This window comes from Numida meleagris, chromosome 3 (genome assembly GCF_002078875.1).
Source record: "Numida meleagris isolate 19003 breed g44 Domestic line chromosome 3, NumMel1.0, whole genome shotgun sequence".
NCBI classification, from domain to species: domain Eukaryota; kingdom Metazoa; phylum Chordata; class Aves; order Galliformes; family Numididae; genus Numida; species Numida meleagris.
In genome coordinates, this window is record NC_034411.1 from 92,508,068 (window position 1) to 92,529,791 (window position 21,724).

Below are 21,724 nucleotides of genomic sequence, written 5' to 3' on the forward strand. Positions count from 1 at the left end.
TGTAAGCTTAGTACTTACTCAGTGAGGCGTAATCAGTTGGAAGTTCAGGATAAAGCTTGTTTGAGTTCTTTTTAGCTGAAAGATAAATTTAAGCAGCAAGTTATACGATATACCAACATACGTTGTTTTATTTCATACACTGCTTTACTAATACGTGTTCAATAGTTCCAAAATGACTGCAGTAATCTAAGGAATGGTACAGGAGAAGGACTTCATCTTACATCCTGTCTTACATCCACTGGAATAAATCAAGGTAACAACAGAAACTGCATACTGACTTATATTCAATGTGACTACTTTGGTAGACAAAATGTTAATAGAGTCAAAACTTTGTCTCCCCCACTCAACTGTAAGAACTGCTTATTTACAGACATGACAACCTAAAGGAGAACTAAGATTCTAGAAACCAGAGGTCTCTAGAAGCAGGACTGGCAGTTTCTGTTAGAACTAGGACTTTTTACTTAAGAAACATAATTGAGCCAAGGGCCTTCTGTACATCTAATAAACAAGTATGCTTTCTTTGAACTATTACTTGTTTTTGTAACTAAACAAATACTACTTCTATAGAAAATATGTCAGAGAGAAAAATTTGTTAATATAACACAAAGAAACAAAAAACCCTTTACTCTTTATTGCTCATGGCACTTCAAATGAATAAAAAAAATATTATATACACAGTTACTATAACAATAATTGCATAATTTTAATTAGTCTTTACTTTCTACTTTCATTAAGAGATAAATTAATCATTATCAAAATATTCTCTAACCTGGTGGTGTTGGCCTAACAGATGGTTTATGCGGTTCTGGTCTTGATGGTCTACCAGGCGGGTCATTTACCTAAGATGTACACATTTTTAAAATAAGTTGCATCAGACTGGAAATAGATTTTAACTTCATAGTCTACAAGTATGCCAAGTCACACTGAAAATTATCATCTCCACTGAAATTGTATTAACACAAGAAGTACACTAAAGAACTAGTGACATACGCATGCCTATAGAGAAATTCACTATGGGTTTTAAAAAGATTAAACTAAATGATTACGTATCAGTATAATACTTGGATAAATAATCTTCCATAGTTGTCAGTATTATATTATTTTAAATGTGACTGAATGGAAAACAGCAGAAAAAATGAAGATTATTCGTATCAAAGCCGGTATGACTTATTTGCAGATTAACTTGATTATGAATAGCTAGAAGAAACTTCAACATCTCAAGATTTGATTATGCACTGTTCTAAAAAGGCGACCATTTATTGTTTTTCTAGATGATGCAAAGCCAAACCAACAACATACTCATCCAGAAGAGCCCACCAGTGGAATACTGAAAAGCATATCTGAATGGACATATTACACACAGGAAGGTGTCCCTGCCCACATCAGGGTAGTTGGAACCAGATGATCTTTAAGATCTCTTTCTACCCAAACTGTTCTATGATTCTGTGATGATTCTGTGAATTATCAGCTATGCGTTACACTTATAAGCATCCAATAGAGATCTTGTGAATGCCACAATACCAACATTACCATTACCCTTGACAGTAAACAGTTTACAAAGAGAAAAAAGTGTGTGAGAAAGAGAGTTGCATAAAACCTTCCTTGTTCCCTTACAGCTTTTCCTGGATTATTTCTTTGCTCTTCATTTTCATATACTTCAGTGAAGGACGCTAGAGTTTCATAAAGATCTTCTGCTTGAGCAGGAAAAGGAACATCACCCAACAGGATGGCACTAGCACGTATATCTTGCCCATAAAACCTGATATCAAAGAAAAGGTGTCAGGTATTTGATCACCATTATATTTCAGCATCTAGATAAGTCCAGCTTGTGAAAGTGTTTCCTCTCCAGATTTCTCCTACTGACCAGCTATTTTAAAGTGGCATAACTAGTGATAAGTTTTGAATGATGAATAACTGCAATCAACTTGGATGCCTACCACCACTTTATTTCAAAATGTTCTTCACCAGTTACATTTTGTTACTGGTCACATAGTATGCATCAGCCAGACCATTTGAAAGCCAGTCACACAATAAACTGAAGAAATACACGTTAATTCTACAAAATGTTTTAACAGATTCCTTAATGATGCATTGGAACTGCAATTTTATGACTTGAGATCAGTGGAAGTAACTGATATGCTGTCATTAAAAATAGTAGTAGTCTTGCTGGTATAAGCAGAATTGAAGTGTTCATATATCTCACAGTTACTGTATTTTAATTTTTGGAATTATTTGGTTGACATTTTGGGATCTGCAGAATGGTAAAAGCACTTCAAATATTTCCACCTACTCAGATGCACCTTAATTCCTTTAAATTTAATAAGCTGTACATCAGAAGCAGCACTTCAAAAATTGTTCTTTCAAATTCAGTGATATCTAAAACAGATTTTTTTGTTTGTTTGTTTAGTTGGTTTCTTTCAAGTGACTTTACAAGGATATTTCTTATTTTACTGTAAATATCTCTATAGCTACATTCTAGAACACAGAGTCTCTTAACATCTAGCTGGGTACTAAATGGGTACTTAGACAATACCTATAATCTGAATGGAAGACACTCTTGCCATTCAAGAATTCCTGAATTCAGCATGGAATGTTCTCACAACAAATTCTTTTTTATAATTGAACTTATCCCATTTCATTGCATCACTATTCCTTTATTGAATCCTCTAGATTCACAGAGAACTTACTTGCGATTGGTTTCTTTCCTTTCAATTATACAGGTTCCTTCCAGAGATACACCTGCAAACAGTCCTCGAGATTTGCAATATGTATACACAGCAGCAGAGCTTCTCAGTGCAACATCCCCTTCTAAGTTTCTGGAAAGAAAAAAAAAAAATACTTCATAGTCTTCAATATGGCTTCACAACATGAATGGTAAAGGTCTTTAATCTTAATCCTACTAAATGTCAGCAAGGTTATCACTTTTTTTCTGTTCTTAAATACTCTACTGAATATGCTTAACTGAGTCAAACTTAAAACTCACTTTCAGTTTTCATTTCAGACAGAAATCAGCATGAAGTAATAAATTTTGGTAATAAGGTTTCCTCTGAAGCACAGAATAATGTCTCCTCATAAGAATACTCTAATATTCTTATGAGATATCTTGCATTCAGAAGTCTGAAAAAAATGACTAACCTGAACATAATGATTTCAGAAGACAATTCAACATTTCCAAGCTAGAATAATAACATATATACAAAACTCATGCTAGTTGCTCTTTTGAAATATTCGTCCAATAATACATTCCAAATTTTCCATAGACAAATTTGGTACTGCTTCAATTTTTTTCTTAGCCCTAAATAAATCCTTTTTGCCACAATAATCTAATGAATTTTTGTCTTGTCTACCACTGGCAGAAGGAACTTTTTAATTCCTTTCCTCTTTCTTGTAGCCATTTATGCATTCAGAGACATCACCTCAGTGTTTTCTTCTTTAGTCAGTACTTAAGTCATTCCATATAGATCATGTTTAAAAAGTTGTGATTGCATTTGTTGTAACTAGGAACTCTATTCCTATCTTCCTTCATTTTATGGTGCCCAAAGGAGCACAAAATATTTTACGTAAGGTCTTATCAGACCTCAATAGGACAATAAGATTACTAAGTCTGACCAACACAGAATCACTAAGTATTTTAGGTTTGAAGACATGGTAGTTATACAGTTCAACTTTCTGCTCAAAGCAGGTATAACATCAAATTAAGATCAGTTTACTCTGGGTCTTGTATAGACAGTTTTTAAAGATCTCAAAGGATGAAGACTTCACATACACCCTGGGCAACCTGTTTCAGTGCTCAATCACTCTTTGAATTTTCTTTCCCCAAGCAGAACCTTCCTTGCTTCAGTTTGACCATACCATCTCTCACCATCCCGCCATGCACCTCAGTAAAGAGCAGGAAGTCGGTCTTCTTGTAATTCCCCTGTTGGTAATACAGCCTCTTAGAAGGCTGCAGCTAGGTGCCCCAAAGACTCCTCTCCTCAAGGTCAAATATGCCAAGCTTCCCTAGACTCACAGTTCACATGCTCCATGTCTCTTGCCATCTTAGTACCTCTTCATCAGAAGCACTCAAGGTTATATACATCTTTCCTGTATTGCAGGGCCAAAATCCGACATGACATTCTAGGAACAAGCTATGAACTGCCAACTAAAGGAGAATAATCACTTTCCTCATCTACTAATTACAATTCTGTTGATGCAGCTCCCTGTGTTGTTAGATGTCTTTGCTGTCATGATGCACTGTTGACTAAGCCTACTCTCTACCAGTGCCTTTCCAATAGGGTGGCTACTCAGTCTGGCAGGCCCCACCTACACAATTGCTGAGGATTCACCTACCCAAAGTGTAGGATTCAGCACTTGTCCTTGTTTAATTTCATGAGGTTTCCTGATGGAACTTTGCTGTATACACTCTAGGTCCGTCACTTCGTATGGTGACCCTACCCTGTAGTAAATCGGCCACACCTCAATTTTGTGTCACCAAAAAACATGAAAAGGGTACTTTACATCTGCTCCTCCGAATCAGTGATTATCAAGCAGGAGAGGGCCCATAACATCCTCTTGAGGAATTCTACAAGAACCTAGCCTCTGAATACAACATTAGTCATTTATCACTATTCTTTAAGCTTGATTATTCAGTTTTTCAGCTAGTCCTGGTCTGTCCTGCCCCTACATCTAGACCACAGTGTTCCAGCATGGACACAGGAATGCTGCAGGACAGCATACCAAACACCCTGCAACACAGATGACATGCACTGCCCTCCCATGGTCCACACATATATCTCATCGGTGGAACAAGTATCATCCTTTTATTTTGTTAGAAAAGATGACAAAACATCAGCAAAACTTTCATCATAAAACAAAGGTATAAGGAGGGACATAACCTAAAAGAAGAAGCTGAGGAAATTGAGCTTGGTTAGACAGGGAAAGAGAAGTCTTAGGGGGGGACCTATCAGCAGCCTTCCATTAGCTAAGAGGAGGCAATCAAGAATATGATGCCAGGCTCTTCAAGTGGTGCATGGTGGAAGGACAAGATGTAACAGCCATCAGCTGAAGCAAGAAATGTTTTGACTGGATGTATAACATAACTTTTCACTATGAAGACAGCTGAGTAGTGGAACATATTGCCCAGAGAGGCTAAGCAGAGGTTTTCACAATCGATTTGGAATAAAGGCACGAGCAACCTGATCTGCAGTCATAACAAACCTTGCTTTAAGCAGGAGGCTGAGCTAGAGATCTCCTGAGGTCCCTTCCAAATTAAATTATTGTGTGATTATATCAACTCATCCTTCATAGTAGGCTGGCTTAATCACTTAAGCTTTAAAAGTAATTACTTGGTGTATTTCTTTTTCACTTACTGACAGGCAGATATGTGGTAACAAAGCACAGGCCCATAGATAAATGAAAATAATAGTTTCCTATAGTACATTTGCTCTATATTGAACCTAGTCAAGCAATGTCTTACAAAACAAGAGTAAACCTTCCTTCCGCCAATAAATGCCTTTATCATGGAAGGAGAAAAAAAAGCAACAAGTAACTAAAACATCGTAACACTATATAACACTACAGAAACAATATGGTTCAGTTAACATACAGCTTTGCACAGATTGTTTTTTAAGATATCATGGAAATCCATGCATGTTTATATAGCTTTAGAAAAAAATATCTTCCATATTTAAATCTTATCCATATTACGAAAAGATTTTACTCTCACCTCCCCAGAGGTCCAATAGCCACAGTAAGATTTCCTCCAAGTGTAAGATTCCCTCCTTTGGCAAAAGCTTCTACTGCTCTCTCATGATTCAATATTATTACTAAGTCTGAAACCTGTAAAAACATCAAACAAAAGTGCCATGCTTTTTAAGAAGAAAGTCTGAACTGCATGGGAGCAAAATCTGTTCTGTGGGAAAGTAGGTGGTAGCATCGAAGATATTTCCTTCTCCATATGAAAAGCTACCTCCAAATTTATCAAGGTTTTAATTCAAGTTAGGATCTGTCATCCTCTCAGATAATTACTTCTATTCTTGAAAATAATCTTTTTGAAATAGTTTTCTGAATCAAGTTAATTCTTTTTCTGCAAGATGTCTGGAAGCTAAAAGTTTCACGCAGTTTTTTATTCAATGCAATAAACACAGTTATGTCAGAAACACTTTTTTGATTCAAAATTTCCTAATTAAAAAATTTTAATTTTATAAAGCTTTTGCAAACAATTTTGAAGGCATTTTCAGAATTGAAGAGATATCAGATTAAGAAAATCCATAACTGAATTAATGGTAACAGCAAGATAAAAATCAGTAAACAAAAATTACTTCTTTGTCTGTCAAAGAATAATACAAAAAACAACAGAAAGGATACTGCTTTTCCTATTATCAACAGAAGTGTATTTTCTTGACAGAAAATCGGGATTCTTTAAGACTTCAATTTATGAGATGTAGCCAGTTTCTTCAAGAAACTATCGAGGGAAATAGTTGGAGAGAGAAGGTATTTTTGAAAGACACAAATGCAAAATATAAGAAAAAAATGAGTGTTTTTTCAACACCATCTGGATTATGGTACAAAATGCAGAGTTAGAAGAACTTCAAGTACAACCTAGTAGATGCATTTTGCCATCAGTACTGTAGAACTATAACTCTATTCATAAGTTTCAATAGAAGGATCCTATAATGTTTTAAATAAGAGAAAAAAAGTCTTTCAAGCACAAACACGATCCTGTAAAGATCATGGTATCATAACTGAAAGCTTGGCAAACATACATGTATTAAAAAAAAAAAGAGAGAGGTGAATTTGATGTTAAACCCAGTACAGTAGACTGTTTCAGAGTTCAACAAAGTAGACTACACTTCTGTTGTTTACTTTTTTCAACTTACCCCAAATTCCAAACAGTGACAGCAGGGAACACAAGAGGAAATACCAGATTATTTGCAAAACAGTGCTAGCCCATGAGTATTACACACAGTGTAAGAGAGGCCTTTGTTACTAGGCCCTTGTAACCTCCACCCCATCCCATACAAAAGGTATCTGACATGAATAGTTTCTTAAACATCCAGGGATGTAGAACGAACACGATTCAGGATGCTGCTATCTCTTTTTACCCATGAACAGGATGAACTCATAGCTAAAGCTAGATGAATTCATTGTGAGAAGACCTTCAAGGAAAGCATTTACAAGAATTTTAAAACTGACTTTAAATTTGAAGTACCAAGCGTTTTCACTTAGAAAAACATTATGCTTAATACTATGACTAGAGAAATCTGTGATTTACTTCTTTTTGTTTAGAACCACCCATAAGTACAAATGCAACTATGTTAACTATAATCTCTCCTGTACGAATAAAATGCAAGCAATTTCTACATGGTTTAAGTTCTGAAACTGCTAAAATATTGCTGAAATTGGAATCTGAGCTCCTAAGCCACTCATGCTTTCAAGGCATCTAATGTGTCTGTTTTGTTGTCATTAAAGGGGAAAATACAAAATAAAAACCTCCTGGGGCATATCAAACAATATTTTGCAATGCATTTAGATCTTCTAGTCAAGAAAAGCAAAGAAAAATGCTTGCAAAAATTATTAATTTTGTATTCATGGCATCCTTTAAAAAGTGCACAGCAATAACACCTGAGATCACAAACTGAACTATGAAAATATAAAAAAATATATATTTATCAGTTACTCATTATGTGAGTACCAGGTGACTAGCTGACGGGAGACGGATAGCTGGTTACTTGTGTGGGACACAAGTCTACCACCCAGACCAGTTTTGCATGGATTCTTCTGAAGAAGAGGAGAATTCTCCTAGCAAAAGATCTTGTTGGCAGCACACTGTTGATTTTATTTAGGAATCGGTGGAAGAGAAGCTAAACAGAGAAAAGAGAGGGATGAGACTGGAAAGCAGGGCAGGAAAGAGGAAGACACAGCAACAAATAATGGTGAAGAAGCTGTGAGGAATAAGACGAAAGCAGCAGCAGTGGATGATCAGAGTTCAGATCAACAGGACTCCTCCATGAACATGCTGAAAGTTCCTCATTTAACTGTTTCTGCTGGATGGAAAATCATTTGTTTTCTGCAGCAAGCTTGCCAGAGTACCATCAGTTTTGGTGCTCTCACATTGAAGGGTGAAGTCAAGAATCACAGTTTGAGTAAGGAATGCATGAAGTATAGAGGCATTAGCTAGGCTCCATTCTATGCCTTCAGCTGCTTTCACTCTATTGTTAGATGGAGTCCTTGTGCTCCTTAACAATGCATATCATAAACTATTAAATATAGTATACTTTTAGTTAACTCTAATTGTCTTATATGTGAACTCTGACTTGAAATTTCTCCATAGGGGAAAATCTCTGTCTGCTCTAAGAAATCAAGGAAACAGCTATTAAATCACTTATTTTCATTTAAATCTCTCCAAACATTTAAATTAATAGGATTAAAACCCCATATTCTGTTTGGCTTGTGTACGTGAACATTAAAAAAGCTTTTTTGCTCTTTTGTCTTCTCAGAAAAACAGATTTTACTATCTCAACAACATTTACATCTTTTTCAATGCATTTAATTGCTTGCAAAAAAAATAGAAGTAACCAACAAGTACTTCAAATGCAAAATTATACCTCAATTCCAATTTCAAATCCACCACCAAGGCCAGCAATTCCTATTGCAGAAGGAGCAGACCAGGCTGTCAAACAAAACAAGAAAAAATTACTGAAGTATTACCACACATTACAAGAAATGCTCATCTGATTATTACAGTTCAAGACAACTAGCAACTACTTAAAACTATGTTCATATCAACTAGGATGCAATCATATAAAGACACTAATTTATCCCAGTAAAAGGAATCCAAGAGACACAAGTCCTCATTTAAATAAATCTCTATGTTACAAATTATTTGGCATACATACAGCTGTCCATTACTGGATATAATTCATTTTTCCAATGAGTTTTAAACTATATGTTTTTATATTTCATCCTTTTCTACAAAGATACTGAGAGCACTTACATTCGGTTGAAAGCAGGTATAAAATTCTGAAAACAGCTTTCTAATCACACATTTTCACAGAATGGAAATGTGAAATTGGAACTCTTGGAAAGAGTTCAGAGGAGGGCGACCAAGATGATCAGAGGGCTGGAGCACCTCTCCTATGAGGAAAGGTTGAGGGAACTGGGCTTGTTTAGTTTGGAGAAGAGAAGGCTCCGGGGAGACCTCATTGTGGCCTTCCAATACTAGAAGGGAGCGTATAAACAGGAGGGGGATCGATTGTTTGTGAGGGTGGATAGCGATAGGACAAGGGGGAATGGTTTTAAGCTGAGACAGGGGAGATTTAGGTTAGATATTAGGAGGAAGTTTTTCACACAGAGGGTGGTGACGCACTGGAACAGGTTGCCCGAGGAGGTTGTGGATGCCCCATCCCTGGAGGCATTCAAGGCCAGGCTGGATGTGGCTCTGGGCAGCCTGGTCTAGTGGTTGGCGACCGTGCACTCAGGAGGGGGGTTGAGACTCGATGATCTTTGAGGTCCTTTTCAACCCAAGCCATTCTATGATTGTATGATTCTCTGAATCATAGAATGGCTTAGGTTGAAAGGGACCCTTAAAGACCATCTAGTTATAACCATTCTAGAAACTGCTCTGCTGTTACAGTGGGAGGGACTTTGCAACCCTGGCAACAGTGTTGAGTTTCAGGGACAGGAGGGAAGTCTGTCCGCCAGTGAAGACTAAAGCAAAGAACTCGTTGAGTACCTCAGCCTTCTCCATACTGGTTGAACTCAGTTCTCCCTTCTCTTTTATCGGAGGGGTACACTCGCCTTTGCCTGTCTCTTATGACCAACCTACCTCTAGAATCCCTTCTTGTTACTTTTCACATCTCTCACTAAGTTTAGTTCTATCCCCACCTTGGCTTTCCTGATCCCACCTCTGCATGCCCAAACAGCATCCTTGTATTCTTCCCAAGGCACCCATCCCTATTTCCACGTTCTGCATTTTTCCTTTTTTTTCCCCTCAATTTGACCAGCAGGCTGTTGCTCAGTCATGGTTTTCTGCTTCCACTGCTTGATTTCTTATGCAAGGGAATGGAGAGCATTTTTGCTCTCAAAGGCATCCTTAAAGGGCTGCCTGCTCGGTTCATCTACTGTGTTGAATACTTACACAGCTTGTATTTTATGTTAAGAAAAAGAAATAACGAAGGAAAAAAACCTTTCAAATATATATATACGCATGCATATATGTGTGCATATGTATATTTTAAAGCTTTTAATTCTCCCATGAAGTGCAAAAGGAAAATATCCACTTACTGCCATTAGGAAGACGAGCTAATACAATTCCACTTCCACCTCGAGCAGTCACCAAAAATCCAGCTTTGATAACAGACAAAACTGCAAGGCCTTTGGCTTTAGCTATCACATGGGCTGAAACAGCAAAATCACTTATTCAAGACCTTGTCAGAGTTCAAAGAAAAGGGAAAATAAAATTCTGCATTTAACAATTTTGAACACACAGAAGTCAAATAGTCAAAGCAAAAGCTTAAAGGAAACTGAACTAATAATGACACCTCCACTCCACAGTCAACTACAAAGCTAGGTGCACTGATCTACACTGCCACAACTACTCCAGTTTTCCAGGATAGCTCATACAGAACTAGCTTGCTTATTGCCATGAATACTGTGTGTGAGGACCCTTAGCAAGACAAGGAGGCAGTCAATAGCTGACATTCGTGTCTCTACAGATTTTTGGAAGAATGAAGTCTGAATTTAAATCACAGTGACACACATCAGCCTAATCAATTTACATCATTAGACAATGTTTTTGTCAAGTAAAATGTCATCATCCTGAAAGTCTTATCACAGGCCTTTTGGAACATAACAAATTAAAAGCCACAACTAGCAATACTTAGGCAAAACAGAGAATAACAATTGCAAAAATAAGGAATACAGGAGCACGTAAGAGTGTTAAACATTATCAAAGTAGAAACGTACCCTGATCTCTTTCCTTCAACTTATTTTTATCTAGGTAATTCCAATAAACAGAGATATTAAAAAACTACAGCTACTATTCAAGGTTCTCCTTAAGAATGGACATTCACATGGTGGATAAAAAATATTTCAGCACAGAGAGAGGCCTTCTTGTGCAGATAGCCTCCCTATGGCTATAAACATGTGAAAGATTTCTCTCAGTAAGCAATGTCTGCCTAGAACTCAGCAAATTGAACACCTTCACTTCCAAAATATTTTCAGAGAAGTTGCAACAGTCCAATTCTTCACTTCTTTCCAAGTTAATAGTCAGTGAAAACAGAGGGCATTAATAAAGAGACGGATTTCAACAGAGGGGAGAACTGAACGTTTTAGTTGAATCATATTTCCTTTACTCACGAGGTATGATTTTATCAGGTCCATTTCTGGAAGTTATTTCCGTAAATTCTCGTAATATTTTAGCTGCCTTTTTAGCTTCTGACTTCAAGTTGGAAGGTATAGGGTTATTCACTGTAAAACACAAAAGAAATAACTATGATCAGTTCAGGACAGTACAAAAGTAAACCAGTGTAACTCTACGGGAAAAGCAATTTTTTTTTTACAAATGAAGAGCAAACCAGGAAACAGTAAATATGAAAAAAGGCCTTGCACATCAGATCAGCATTTTTGTCTGTGATGGTGTTAAGAAGACACTACTTTGGGGAAAAAAACCCACACAATCCTGGTTCTTTTTTCTGCAGTCTGTTCTCCTTGTACTCACTCAGAATCCACATTGATTACATCAACTACACTGGAGATACAATCTTAGTTGTTCTTGTCATTATTTATTTATGGACTTATCACATACGAATTTGTCTAATACCTTTTTAAACTTGCCAACACTCTGCTACCAGATCTCAAGTAGCAGCAGTTCACTACCTGCTGCTTAATTTAAAATAAATCAAGTATTTCTTTAATTTTCTACTAGTTCCTGTAAATGTCTTCTAATTCAAGTCTCAGAAATGGCAGTGAGCATCTATTGCATTCAACTTATCCACTACTCACATTGCTTTTATAGACACAGCCCCCACTGGCTTTTCCTCAAGAGTCCCAGCCTTCTTCATCTCTCTTCAAGGTAGTTGCTCCATCACACTGATTGCTCTAATTACCTCAGTGAACACACAGCTCTAAAAGCGTTGCCTTCTCTATTCATTAATGAATGGTATGTCCTTTCTCTTCAGATTTCTGTTAGAGAACCAAAGCTTGCAGTATGATCTGAAAATGAACAAAATTCTGACCATTTCAGACCTGAAGATTTCCTTTAGCAATCTACTTCCTGTTGAAGTGGTTTGCTACCTGGAAGTATCAACACCCACGATCTGCAAGTTTATCAGCAACGAAGTTTTCCAGTAATATATGCATGTATGCTCAGAGCAAAGATCCATCTAGCCTCGTGTTTCATCTCTCAAAAAAACTTGCCAGAATAGTCCAATAAAATTCCACCGTTCTTCAATTCACAAAAGCATAAAAAACACCAAAACAACTCTATAGAGAAGCAACTTGCAGCCAACAGTGACCTAGTTTTTCTAGTTGGTATTCCCCAATATTCACTCACCTCCTCACTCCGGGCAACATTCCCACTCAAAGCTATGAAGCTAAATACATTTTGAGATTAAGTCAATGAAGCCCGGAGAACAAGTCTGTTTCTATTACGTGAAGCATTCCATGGCAGGTTGGCAGTCGTTCCTAACTCTATTGACTAGAATAGGAATTGTACATTTACTATAATAGAAATAAAATAATTATTTGGAATATGTTTTTATTTAGTTTTGCAAAATGTTTTTAAATAGTGTTTCTGCTGTTCTAACCACGTGGGGGCAATTTGAGAATAGGTTTTGAGATTGCCAAAAAAATCATCAATTTTTTTTTTGTATTTCTGTGACTCCATTTTCACTTGACATAAATACATTACCTGCAAATTTTCAAATGGAATGCACAGAGTTGCAATCAGATATTCAACTCAAAAATTTGATCATGTTGCTTTATTAGGCATTTATAAGCCTTCTTTTACCACAGAAAAATATCCCTTGGTTCACAGTCATGCTTTATTCATGTCATCACATCTTGGCCATACGTACATTTGTGAACAACTGTTTTTCAAGGACAAAGTACAGCAAGAGCAAAATTTCATCAAAAATCTCTGAGAAACACCTTGAAACTCTCAAAGAATTGCAACCACTTCCACTGAACCAGACTGATGCATTAGTTTCACAAAACCAAGGTCAAATATCCCACCAGTTTTACGGTCTTGTTGCACTCTTTTTTTTTTTAATGTTTTTTTACATATATACAAGTATTGTTATATGTATAACCATATATATATTGTTATATATATATATGTGTAAGTAACAATACTTTTATATTAACTATATAGTTTATATGTGGCCCAAGACAATTCCTCTTTACTCAGTGCAGCCCAGGCAAGCCAAAAGGCTTGACACCCATGCTCCAGTACATTGTCCAAGTGAGTAAAGAGACTCTCAAAACAAGAGAGATTTTGGCAGCGGAGATTCTGAACTAGCTTGCTATGCAAAAGGTTGTAGGAACACCTGGTTTTGGTGAATATGCAGCAGGTACAACACTGGAGAGTTTTAAGTGACAGAAATTACCACAAGGTTGTGCAGAAATAGCACTCTCTGGGAATACAGGGAAACAGATGCATGGAATGCAACAGACTAACCTGCACAGCGATAGCAGATGGAAGACATGCAAATCCTGTCTTCTAATCCCTTCTGTTTGCCTTCAGAAAGTTAGGACAATGGCATAGTCTTCATGTGTGGAGTGATACAAAGTGAAAGTCTAAACTCTAAGAGCCCGGGACTTTCAGAAAAAGTGACAGGCATATGCAATTCTCTCAGGATGCTATGGCACTAAAATCCTATGCCAGTTTGCAGGAGTTGAGTGCATGTGCGTCTTCCCTGGCTCACCTGGCTGGAACTGGCTGCACCGACCACAGCAAGAGAGTGCAGCTCAGCCCCAACAAAACGTAAAAGGATAATTGCTTTTGGTAGATTAACAAACTAGATCAAAGCACATGTCTCCATTACTTCTGTTGTTTGCACCTGACATTACATTTTCAAGGGCAGAGGTGAAACAGTACCAGCATGTTGTAAGAGAAAAACAAGATTCTTGATTTTGTAGAGAGAAAACATTGAGTCAGACATGAAAAGCATATTACACCACCATTCCTCCTATGAAGTCGAAAATAACAATTTTTGCATACTGTAAGTAATAATTCATAATACTGCAATACAGTGCATGTCCATTTGCATAATCAGGTGAATACTTCTCCATGTGGAGTATTTTTTAAGTTCAGAGATCTTGATTTTACTTCATCTTCACAAGATGCACATTTCATGGTATTTTAATCTTACTGAACAATAAGAATTAAATGGAAGATATGCTTTATTTTAACAGCAGTAACATGGACAGTTGCATGTCTGGCCATGCAGGACTCTTAGCAAAGTCATCAAGCCTTTATGAAACTAACATGTGTGTGCGCTGACAACTGGAAATGAAAAACATGATGGAGCAAAAGCAAGCAATACCTAGCTTTTAGATTATAGAGAAATAAAACTAAATTCTTTGCTCCCTTTACCGTTCTTTATATTTACACACATTGCCTCCTTCACCTTGTTTCTCTCAGGCCAACCTTAGATTTTGTAGGAACACCTCCAATCTGTTTCTTTTTAGTTCTATAGAGGGGAAAAAAAACCACTCATATTTCAAATGTATCAGAAGAGAAATATTTCTCTTTAATCCTCCCTCATGTATCTCCATTGACAAAAAATAAGATGTTCTCAGATCTGAAGTCTGCAAACAACAAAAAAGAAGAAAAAAAATCACTTCCAGTTTTCCACACATAGTTGCAGATTCAGAATTGCTTCAGAAACATATTATGGTTACCAGAAAGGAAGTGTTCATATAAGAGTTACTATTAGTTATTATTTCATTGAAGACAATCTGAAGCTGAACTTCATGAGCCATCAGAAGTAGTACTGCTGCTACCTCACTGTCTTGTCAATTCATCTAGTCATAACCTGTAACAGTAAGCACAAGAACAAACTTCATTCCCACCCTCAAAAACCATGAGAACCATCACTGTCCCCCTGTGTATTTGTTGCAAACATCAGTATTGCTTCTGCATCCTCTGAGTATCTACAAGAATTCAAGTATACGTTGTTCTTTGCTTTTTCCTGTCTTGCTACAGACTGGAATAATGTGGGATTATTTTTCTGGACAGAGAAATATCAGGAGGGTTTGACAACATTCGGCCAGAACTACGCCCACAGAGCCAGAATACTGCACTGTTAGAAGTGGGCTGAGAGACTCCTAGATCACCCTAAAGACAGAGAGAGGAAGAAAGGAAAAGGCTGAATGTGCTGTCAGCAGAAGAGCTGAATCTTACAGAGGAGGGCTACAAGTAAGATGATTTACGTCCAGACTGTAATTTAGACAACAGGATATGCAAAATTTAAAGTGGCTTTTCTTTTGGCAAGCAAGCAAAGCACAGAAAGGTTTTAATCAATAAGCTAACTGATTAAACACTTTCAGTGCTGAAAACGAAGAGTTAGTCAAAGTGACCATTGTCTTAAGGAAATGATGACTTCCTTAAAAAGACAACCATCAAATCCACACCCTGACCTTAACTGTGGGTAATATGATGCTTGATAAAGTGTGGCTGAACTTCTGTTTTGATAAAACTCCTCACGCCAGGCTGCAGTGCCACAGCCAAAGAAAACTGGTATTTTATCACTGGGAGAGGAAGGAGAACTGGCTCTCCCTCTTAGGCTATGCCACACTTAAGATTTTGTTGACAGAATTCAAGATAAAATAAAGGCATGGACAACAATTAATCTAAAAAACATTATGTTTAATGGCTATATATATAGTGTGGATGAGGCCTTGCTCTTACAAGCTATCAGTTTCATTAAAGTTTGTCCAAAACCAAAGAATATTAAGCATTTCTCATAAAAACAAAAACAAAAACAAAAAGCAATGCAACCAATAAGTGGAAAATCACACAAAGACAATCCAAAGATAGTTTCTTACTAGTTAAAAAGTACGTGGAAGTTTGTACTATAGAATACTTTGTTTGTAACCAAATATAATAGAAATAAAATGACTAAAGACTACGCTGAAAGTTAGGAATAAAATCGTGACTCCACTGATTTTAATTGCTGTGAACAGTCAGAACCATACCTGGGATTTCTGTGATATCAAAAATAGTTAAAATTTCTGTTCACTTATTAAGCTGCCCTCCTCCTTCTCAAGCTTGCATTATGATTTGAATAGTAAAGTTATTTTCTTAAAACCTAAACACTTCAATAGTTTGTTGGAAGGCAGAAGTTACAGAAATATCTGCTCTTTATCACAAGCACTGTATGAAATATTTAGAAGCAAGCAGAAGCTCCATGCTCAGTTCATTCCGCAGTAACATAAGGAATAATACTGTACCATCGTCTTCACTATTAGCTTTTAAGTATGCATATATAATTGTCTGCTTTGTATTCATCCAATGCTCAGGAAAGAGGTAACGAGAAGCAATAAGACAATAATATCTATCAGGAGGATATACTGAGTGATGGATTCGGAATGCCGTGACCAGCAAATGCTCTGCTGGGAGCAAGCTTCATTTACACTGCTGCTTGTTGTTGAGGGGAGAAGACACTGAGCATATGTGAGTCAGCAATACAAACCTCATGGGGGAATATCGCACCAAAACTGATTAACTGGTTAATTTGTAAGCTGATGAGGCAAGTGCGTCAGCCTCTAATTTACATTCTGACTAACAGTAATAATGTGTTGGCTGAACACTTGGTGAAATTATCTGAGCAAGGTGTAATAAAGAATAAATAAAATCTTTTTACTTAAAAGCTAGAACTAATTCTGATATAATCACAATTCTGCTGAATATGAACAGACGAAATAAAGCTTGGTGGCATTATAAGAACCCGAACATCAAAAATACAGTTTCAAAGAAGACTGATGACAAAACGGAGACAGAGACTAGCATGCACATTTCATACCTATATTGTGTATGTATGTATGAGCTTTGAAGTACTTTTGCAGAAGTAGTTTTTAATTTTTTGTTACAACAAGAAAAAAAGTAATGGCAAACACCTTGCACAAGTCTTGGGCAGCAATTCAGTCTTCACTTTTGCTTCACTAAGATGTTCCAAAACAGCAAAACATTAAAGCATAGCTAATTTGCAAACTCCAAGGTTACAGCAGTAGCATCAACTTCCAAAAGCAAGTACGAACAAAGAATGATTAAAAGCATTCATAAACATGAGAACTAACATAGTCAAGAACGGTTAAAGACAAACACTTCATGGGATTGAGAAACCTGTAAAGCAGGACCAGTGACCTTCTCCAGTGCTGGAGAAGAGCCTAAACAAGAAATTTCAACTCAGCATTACAATTAGAGAGATGTAATTTTGGTTTCATAAACACGAAACATCATGGTACTGTGGCAGCCTGCTCCAGTCTCGCGGGATCCATCTGGTACTTGGAAATCCTTCAGCAACGTGCAAGACATGCACTGTATGCATTTTGCCTAACCCAGGAAAAAGTGAGGTAGACTTAGAGCAGCAGGCAAGCAGCAGGTATTAATCAGCAGACTATAAAATGTATCTCTGTCCAGCCTCCCTCCATTTAATACTTACAGCACTGAAAGCCAACAGTTGACAGTAAAGATTAGATAAATGTAAAAAAAATATTTGTGAAGTCCAAGGAAGCATTAGTAGAAGCCAAAAAAGAATCTGCAGGAAAAGGATGGAATACAATACAGGTAATAATTACCACCTTCAGCTGGGATGCACTGTGCTCCAGCTGTCAGTGCCTGAGCTCCATGCTCCTCATTTTGGAGCCAAGAAGGACAGACAGTTGTGGCTTCCATAAGACTTCAAAGTGCATGAGAGAGGAATGCCAGAGAACTTGCACATCTTGGTGCAAAGCACTGCTGGTATGGCAGAAAGAGTCTAGGGAAACAGTCCCAGGCAATGAGAAAGTAGCAATCATTGACAGTGAAGATCATATCAACTGAGTATGTTGCGCAATTTTCCAGATGCCTCTGACAGAACAGTAAAGGAGACAAAATATGTCAGAAAACAAATCATGCAAGGCGATGAAAACAAAGTCGAAGAGCAGAAAACAGGTTATCTGTACAATGAAGCCTTTCTACTGATCCCATGCATTTGTATCATGCTCCTCACCATTTGGATTCCTGAAATTTTACCAACCTTCATATAGCACTGTTCCTCACCAAGCCTGGTACAAGTACTTTGTGCTCTGGCAGGGTACCAGTATGCCAGCAGGAGCCAGGTGGCCTTGCAGAGCAGCAGCTGAGCTGCACTAAGACAGGAAGTCTCTGATGTGCACCTTCACAGCCGTGAGAGGGCTTGTACTATGTGATTTAATGTAAATAATCTCTCTCCCCTCCCCATACGGGATAGCTGGAGACTGCACAGTCTCACATGGAGAAGTTGGTGCTGGCTGTGGTTGAGGAGGGAGAATAGGGCAGAAGTTCCACAGAACCTGTAGCTTTCAGCAGACAGAAAAAAAAATGAGATGAAGTATTTTAGGTTTACCTAAGGCAGGTGGAAATAATAAGAAAAATCAGATAAAGCTGAAAATTAAGAAAAAATACATTATGCATGCTAAAAAAGCTGTCAATGTTGTTCCATCTGCAGTAACTTGCTAAAATCAGATGTTAGTGACAGCCTGTACACAGCAAAAACCTTGTAAGCACGAGGAAATCACAACTTGATTCAACCTTCAGGAATTCAAATACTAAAAAGGAATGTGTGAAGTTTTATTTTTAAAAAAATATATTAACATGAGTTAAGGAAAGCAAAATACCTCCAAAGGTAACCCAAAGGAAGCTACTATTATTGGAAGCACGCTACTGTTGCAACTCTGAACTGGAAAAGGGAAACTAAGCTGACTCACCCCCACCCAGCAGGTGGACTGCTTTGACTGCAAGTGGTCCAAGGCAAATAGCTTTTTGCAGCCTGTATGAACACTTCACCTCGGTTTTCAGCTTTCTTAAGCTTAGCCTCTGCACAAGTAGAATAAATTAAAGGGCGTGAAATAGGACAGAAGTATTTATACCCATTAGTTAGATCAGTGTGAGTATTGTCATGTAGGGTGCCCAAAATACAAGATTTTCAGTTAGAAATCCCTGCACTGACAATCTAATCTGCCTTTTCAGACCTTGCTATCAATTATGTACATACTCCTAGAGCACAGGAGATAAATGTTTTTTCATATGGAATCTCCACTTTGTTAATGATAGAAAAACACACGCATAAATAATACATTCACTTTCACTGTGTGCATTTTTTATTACTGTTCTCAAAGCAAAAAGGACTTAACAGATCCAATCAGGAAGTGTAACAGTTGGTAATTTCATGGGTTCTCAGTCCTCAACCCCAGTTAGTATTAACTAGTTTCTTGAGAAAGGAAAGTCTGTGAGGTCAAACAACTTGGGGGAAAAATAAAAAAAAAAAAGACACACAGCAACATGCATTCATCAAAAGCATTTGATGAGTTTGGTCCCCAGAAGTTTTTTTTATCTGAAGTCACTTTAGAGTATTCCTAATTCCTCTCAACTCCTAGAGGGATTAACTTTCTGCTGCGAGTTGGGATTTATGTGATTAATATGATGATACTGACATAGCTGAATAAGACGCTTTAAAGAAAGATGCGTTTACTCTGTATATACAAGATGTTTTAATTAGGTTAGGGTTCCTTTAAGAAACTGAGGTATGTGAATACAATCATTAACTGCTGGAGGCACAGGTGAGTCAGATGATTTCTTCTGAGAAGCATACAAAACATCTGATCACCTGCATGGGAGGCACAGCAGAGGATCAGCTGTAGCTAAAGCCTTCAAAAATCCCCCCTTGAAATGGCAAGGATGCTAAAATTCTAACTTTGGTTAAGTTGTAATCTTGGCACTGGGAGAAAGCATAAGCACAAAGGGCAAGGGGAAGAAATCAACACACCTACCAACAAACTCAACATATTATTCTCTCACACGTAATACAGGTCTCACTACATTTGAACAAACTATTACCAGTAAATGTAATTAATACAAAAGCTTTGTAAGTTGCTAGATAGTATTCAGTGCGTTCCTAAAAGTGGGTAATTGGAACAAAGATGACTGGTTACAACTGGCTACTTCAAGTTTGCAGATTTGAGATGCATGATGATCTTGAACCAGCATTTTAAAAACAAAACAGATTTAATGTTTCAAATAATTGTTCAAGGCAAATAGACAAGAAATACAAGAGGGAAAATAAAAGCAAAAAAAAAATTAGCATGACAACTGCTAATTAGGTCTGTCAAGGTGCTTAAAAACAACAAGGATGGGATCTATTTCTCATCTCAGGAGCAGAAGAAAGCTAAGCTACTAGGAGAGTTTATGTTTTGTAATGTGGTTTTAGCAGAGTAAATGCTCAGACATGAAATATAAGACAATGCCATCCAGACAGATATACCATTGGAATAGAAAGAAAATGGTGCAGTATGTATACAGTACAGAGTTTGTATGAATTATCGTCTTCTATAAATCACCTGTGTCCATAGTGGTATGTCTCAGTATTATAGTTTAGGATTGATGTTAGGCTGATAAATTATCTGTCAACAGTAGAAAGCCCACTCTTCTTAGTGTCACTGAACACATTATACTCATTCTAACTTAGCATCAATAAATATCATCAATTTTAACCACTAAAGTAGTAGATCCTTTCACTTAAGGATATCCAGAAGGATCAGGCACTGGAAAAGGCCAGAAAAAGAACTATGTTCCACCTAGAGTGTTAAACGTCAACTTAACTGTCAGTCACACGCTTATAAAAGAATTCTACTATCCTCAACTGAAGCTAAAGAAGCTCAAGACATGAACAGAATCAGCTTTCAGATGATAAAGGAATGATAGTTTATACGAAGACAATAAAATTTGTGCATTTTCAAGAATAAAGAGACAGTGGAATGCTCTACAACAAGCACCAAAGGCAGAGTTACCTTGGGGGCTGTCTGAAACTAAGAAGTGAACTCTTCTAAGAATTTGTGCAACAAGAATCGCAGGCTTTTGCACAAAATGTCACCACACCTATCCACCATACCACCCAAGCCCTAGGAAACTGCCTAGCTGAAACCCTGTTAGCCAGTCTTTCAAATACACTTGTTGTAATACGTTTGATGTGTAAACAGTCAGTACCAGAGGGGTTGGGCGCTGCCCACCAAGCAAGGTAAGTAGCATGGCCAAAGCTAAAGCAGAGCTAGGAATTCAGCTCTGTCTCTCTTATGTTAAATACAAGACTTAGCATGACATGCTAGAGAGGAAAAGCTCAAACTGAATACCAGTTTTGTTTTGCTAACTCTGTTTTAAATCACTAAGAATAAGCTTCGAGGCAATCCAAGGCGCTAAGCAAGTACATTAACCTTTACACAACAAAGGTTTAACTAAAACAAAGTTGTACTTTTAAGAAAAAAATCCCAAACCCCACACTGTTTATCTTCTCACCAGGGACAGAAGAACAGAGGAACAAGAACCTGGTAGCCTACTGCTGCCCCCCACCTCCCTCTGCCTCGTGCACTGCACAACTGCCCCATGTGCTACCGTAGTAACCTATGAGAAAAAAATATATATTTGAATAAATATATTTGAAAAAAATATATATACAATATCCAGATATTTTATATATATTATATATATTATATATTCCAGATATATATT

The 21,724-nt window shown here is 37.2% G+C and overlaps 1 protein-coding gene across 1 annotated transcript in view; it reads right to left on the minus strand.

The window, feature by feature from the left end:
- The window catches only part of SH3YL1 (SH3 and SYLF domain containing 1), a 43,803-nt gene that overhangs the window by 20,775 nt on the left and 1,304 nt on the right, over positions 1-21,724 (minus strand). Inside the window, exons 2-9 of the mRNA XM_021390194.1 lie at positions 11,338-11,448; positions 10,264-10,377; positions 8,586-8,650; positions 5,705-5,817; positions 2,688-2,816; positions 1,615-1,759; positions 770-839; positions 19-75 (exon numbers count right to left, since the gene is read on the minus strand). Coding sequence (XP_021245869.1) covers positions 19-75; positions 770-839; positions 1,615-1,759; positions 2,688-2,816; positions 5,705-5,817; positions 8,586-8,650; positions 10,264-10,377; positions 11,338-11,448 — 804 coding nt within the window. The remainder of the gene's footprint in view (positions 1-18; positions 76-769; positions 840-1,614; positions 1,760-2,687; positions 2,817-5,704; positions 5,818-8,585; positions 8,651-10,263; positions 10,378-11,337; positions 11,449-21,724) is intronic.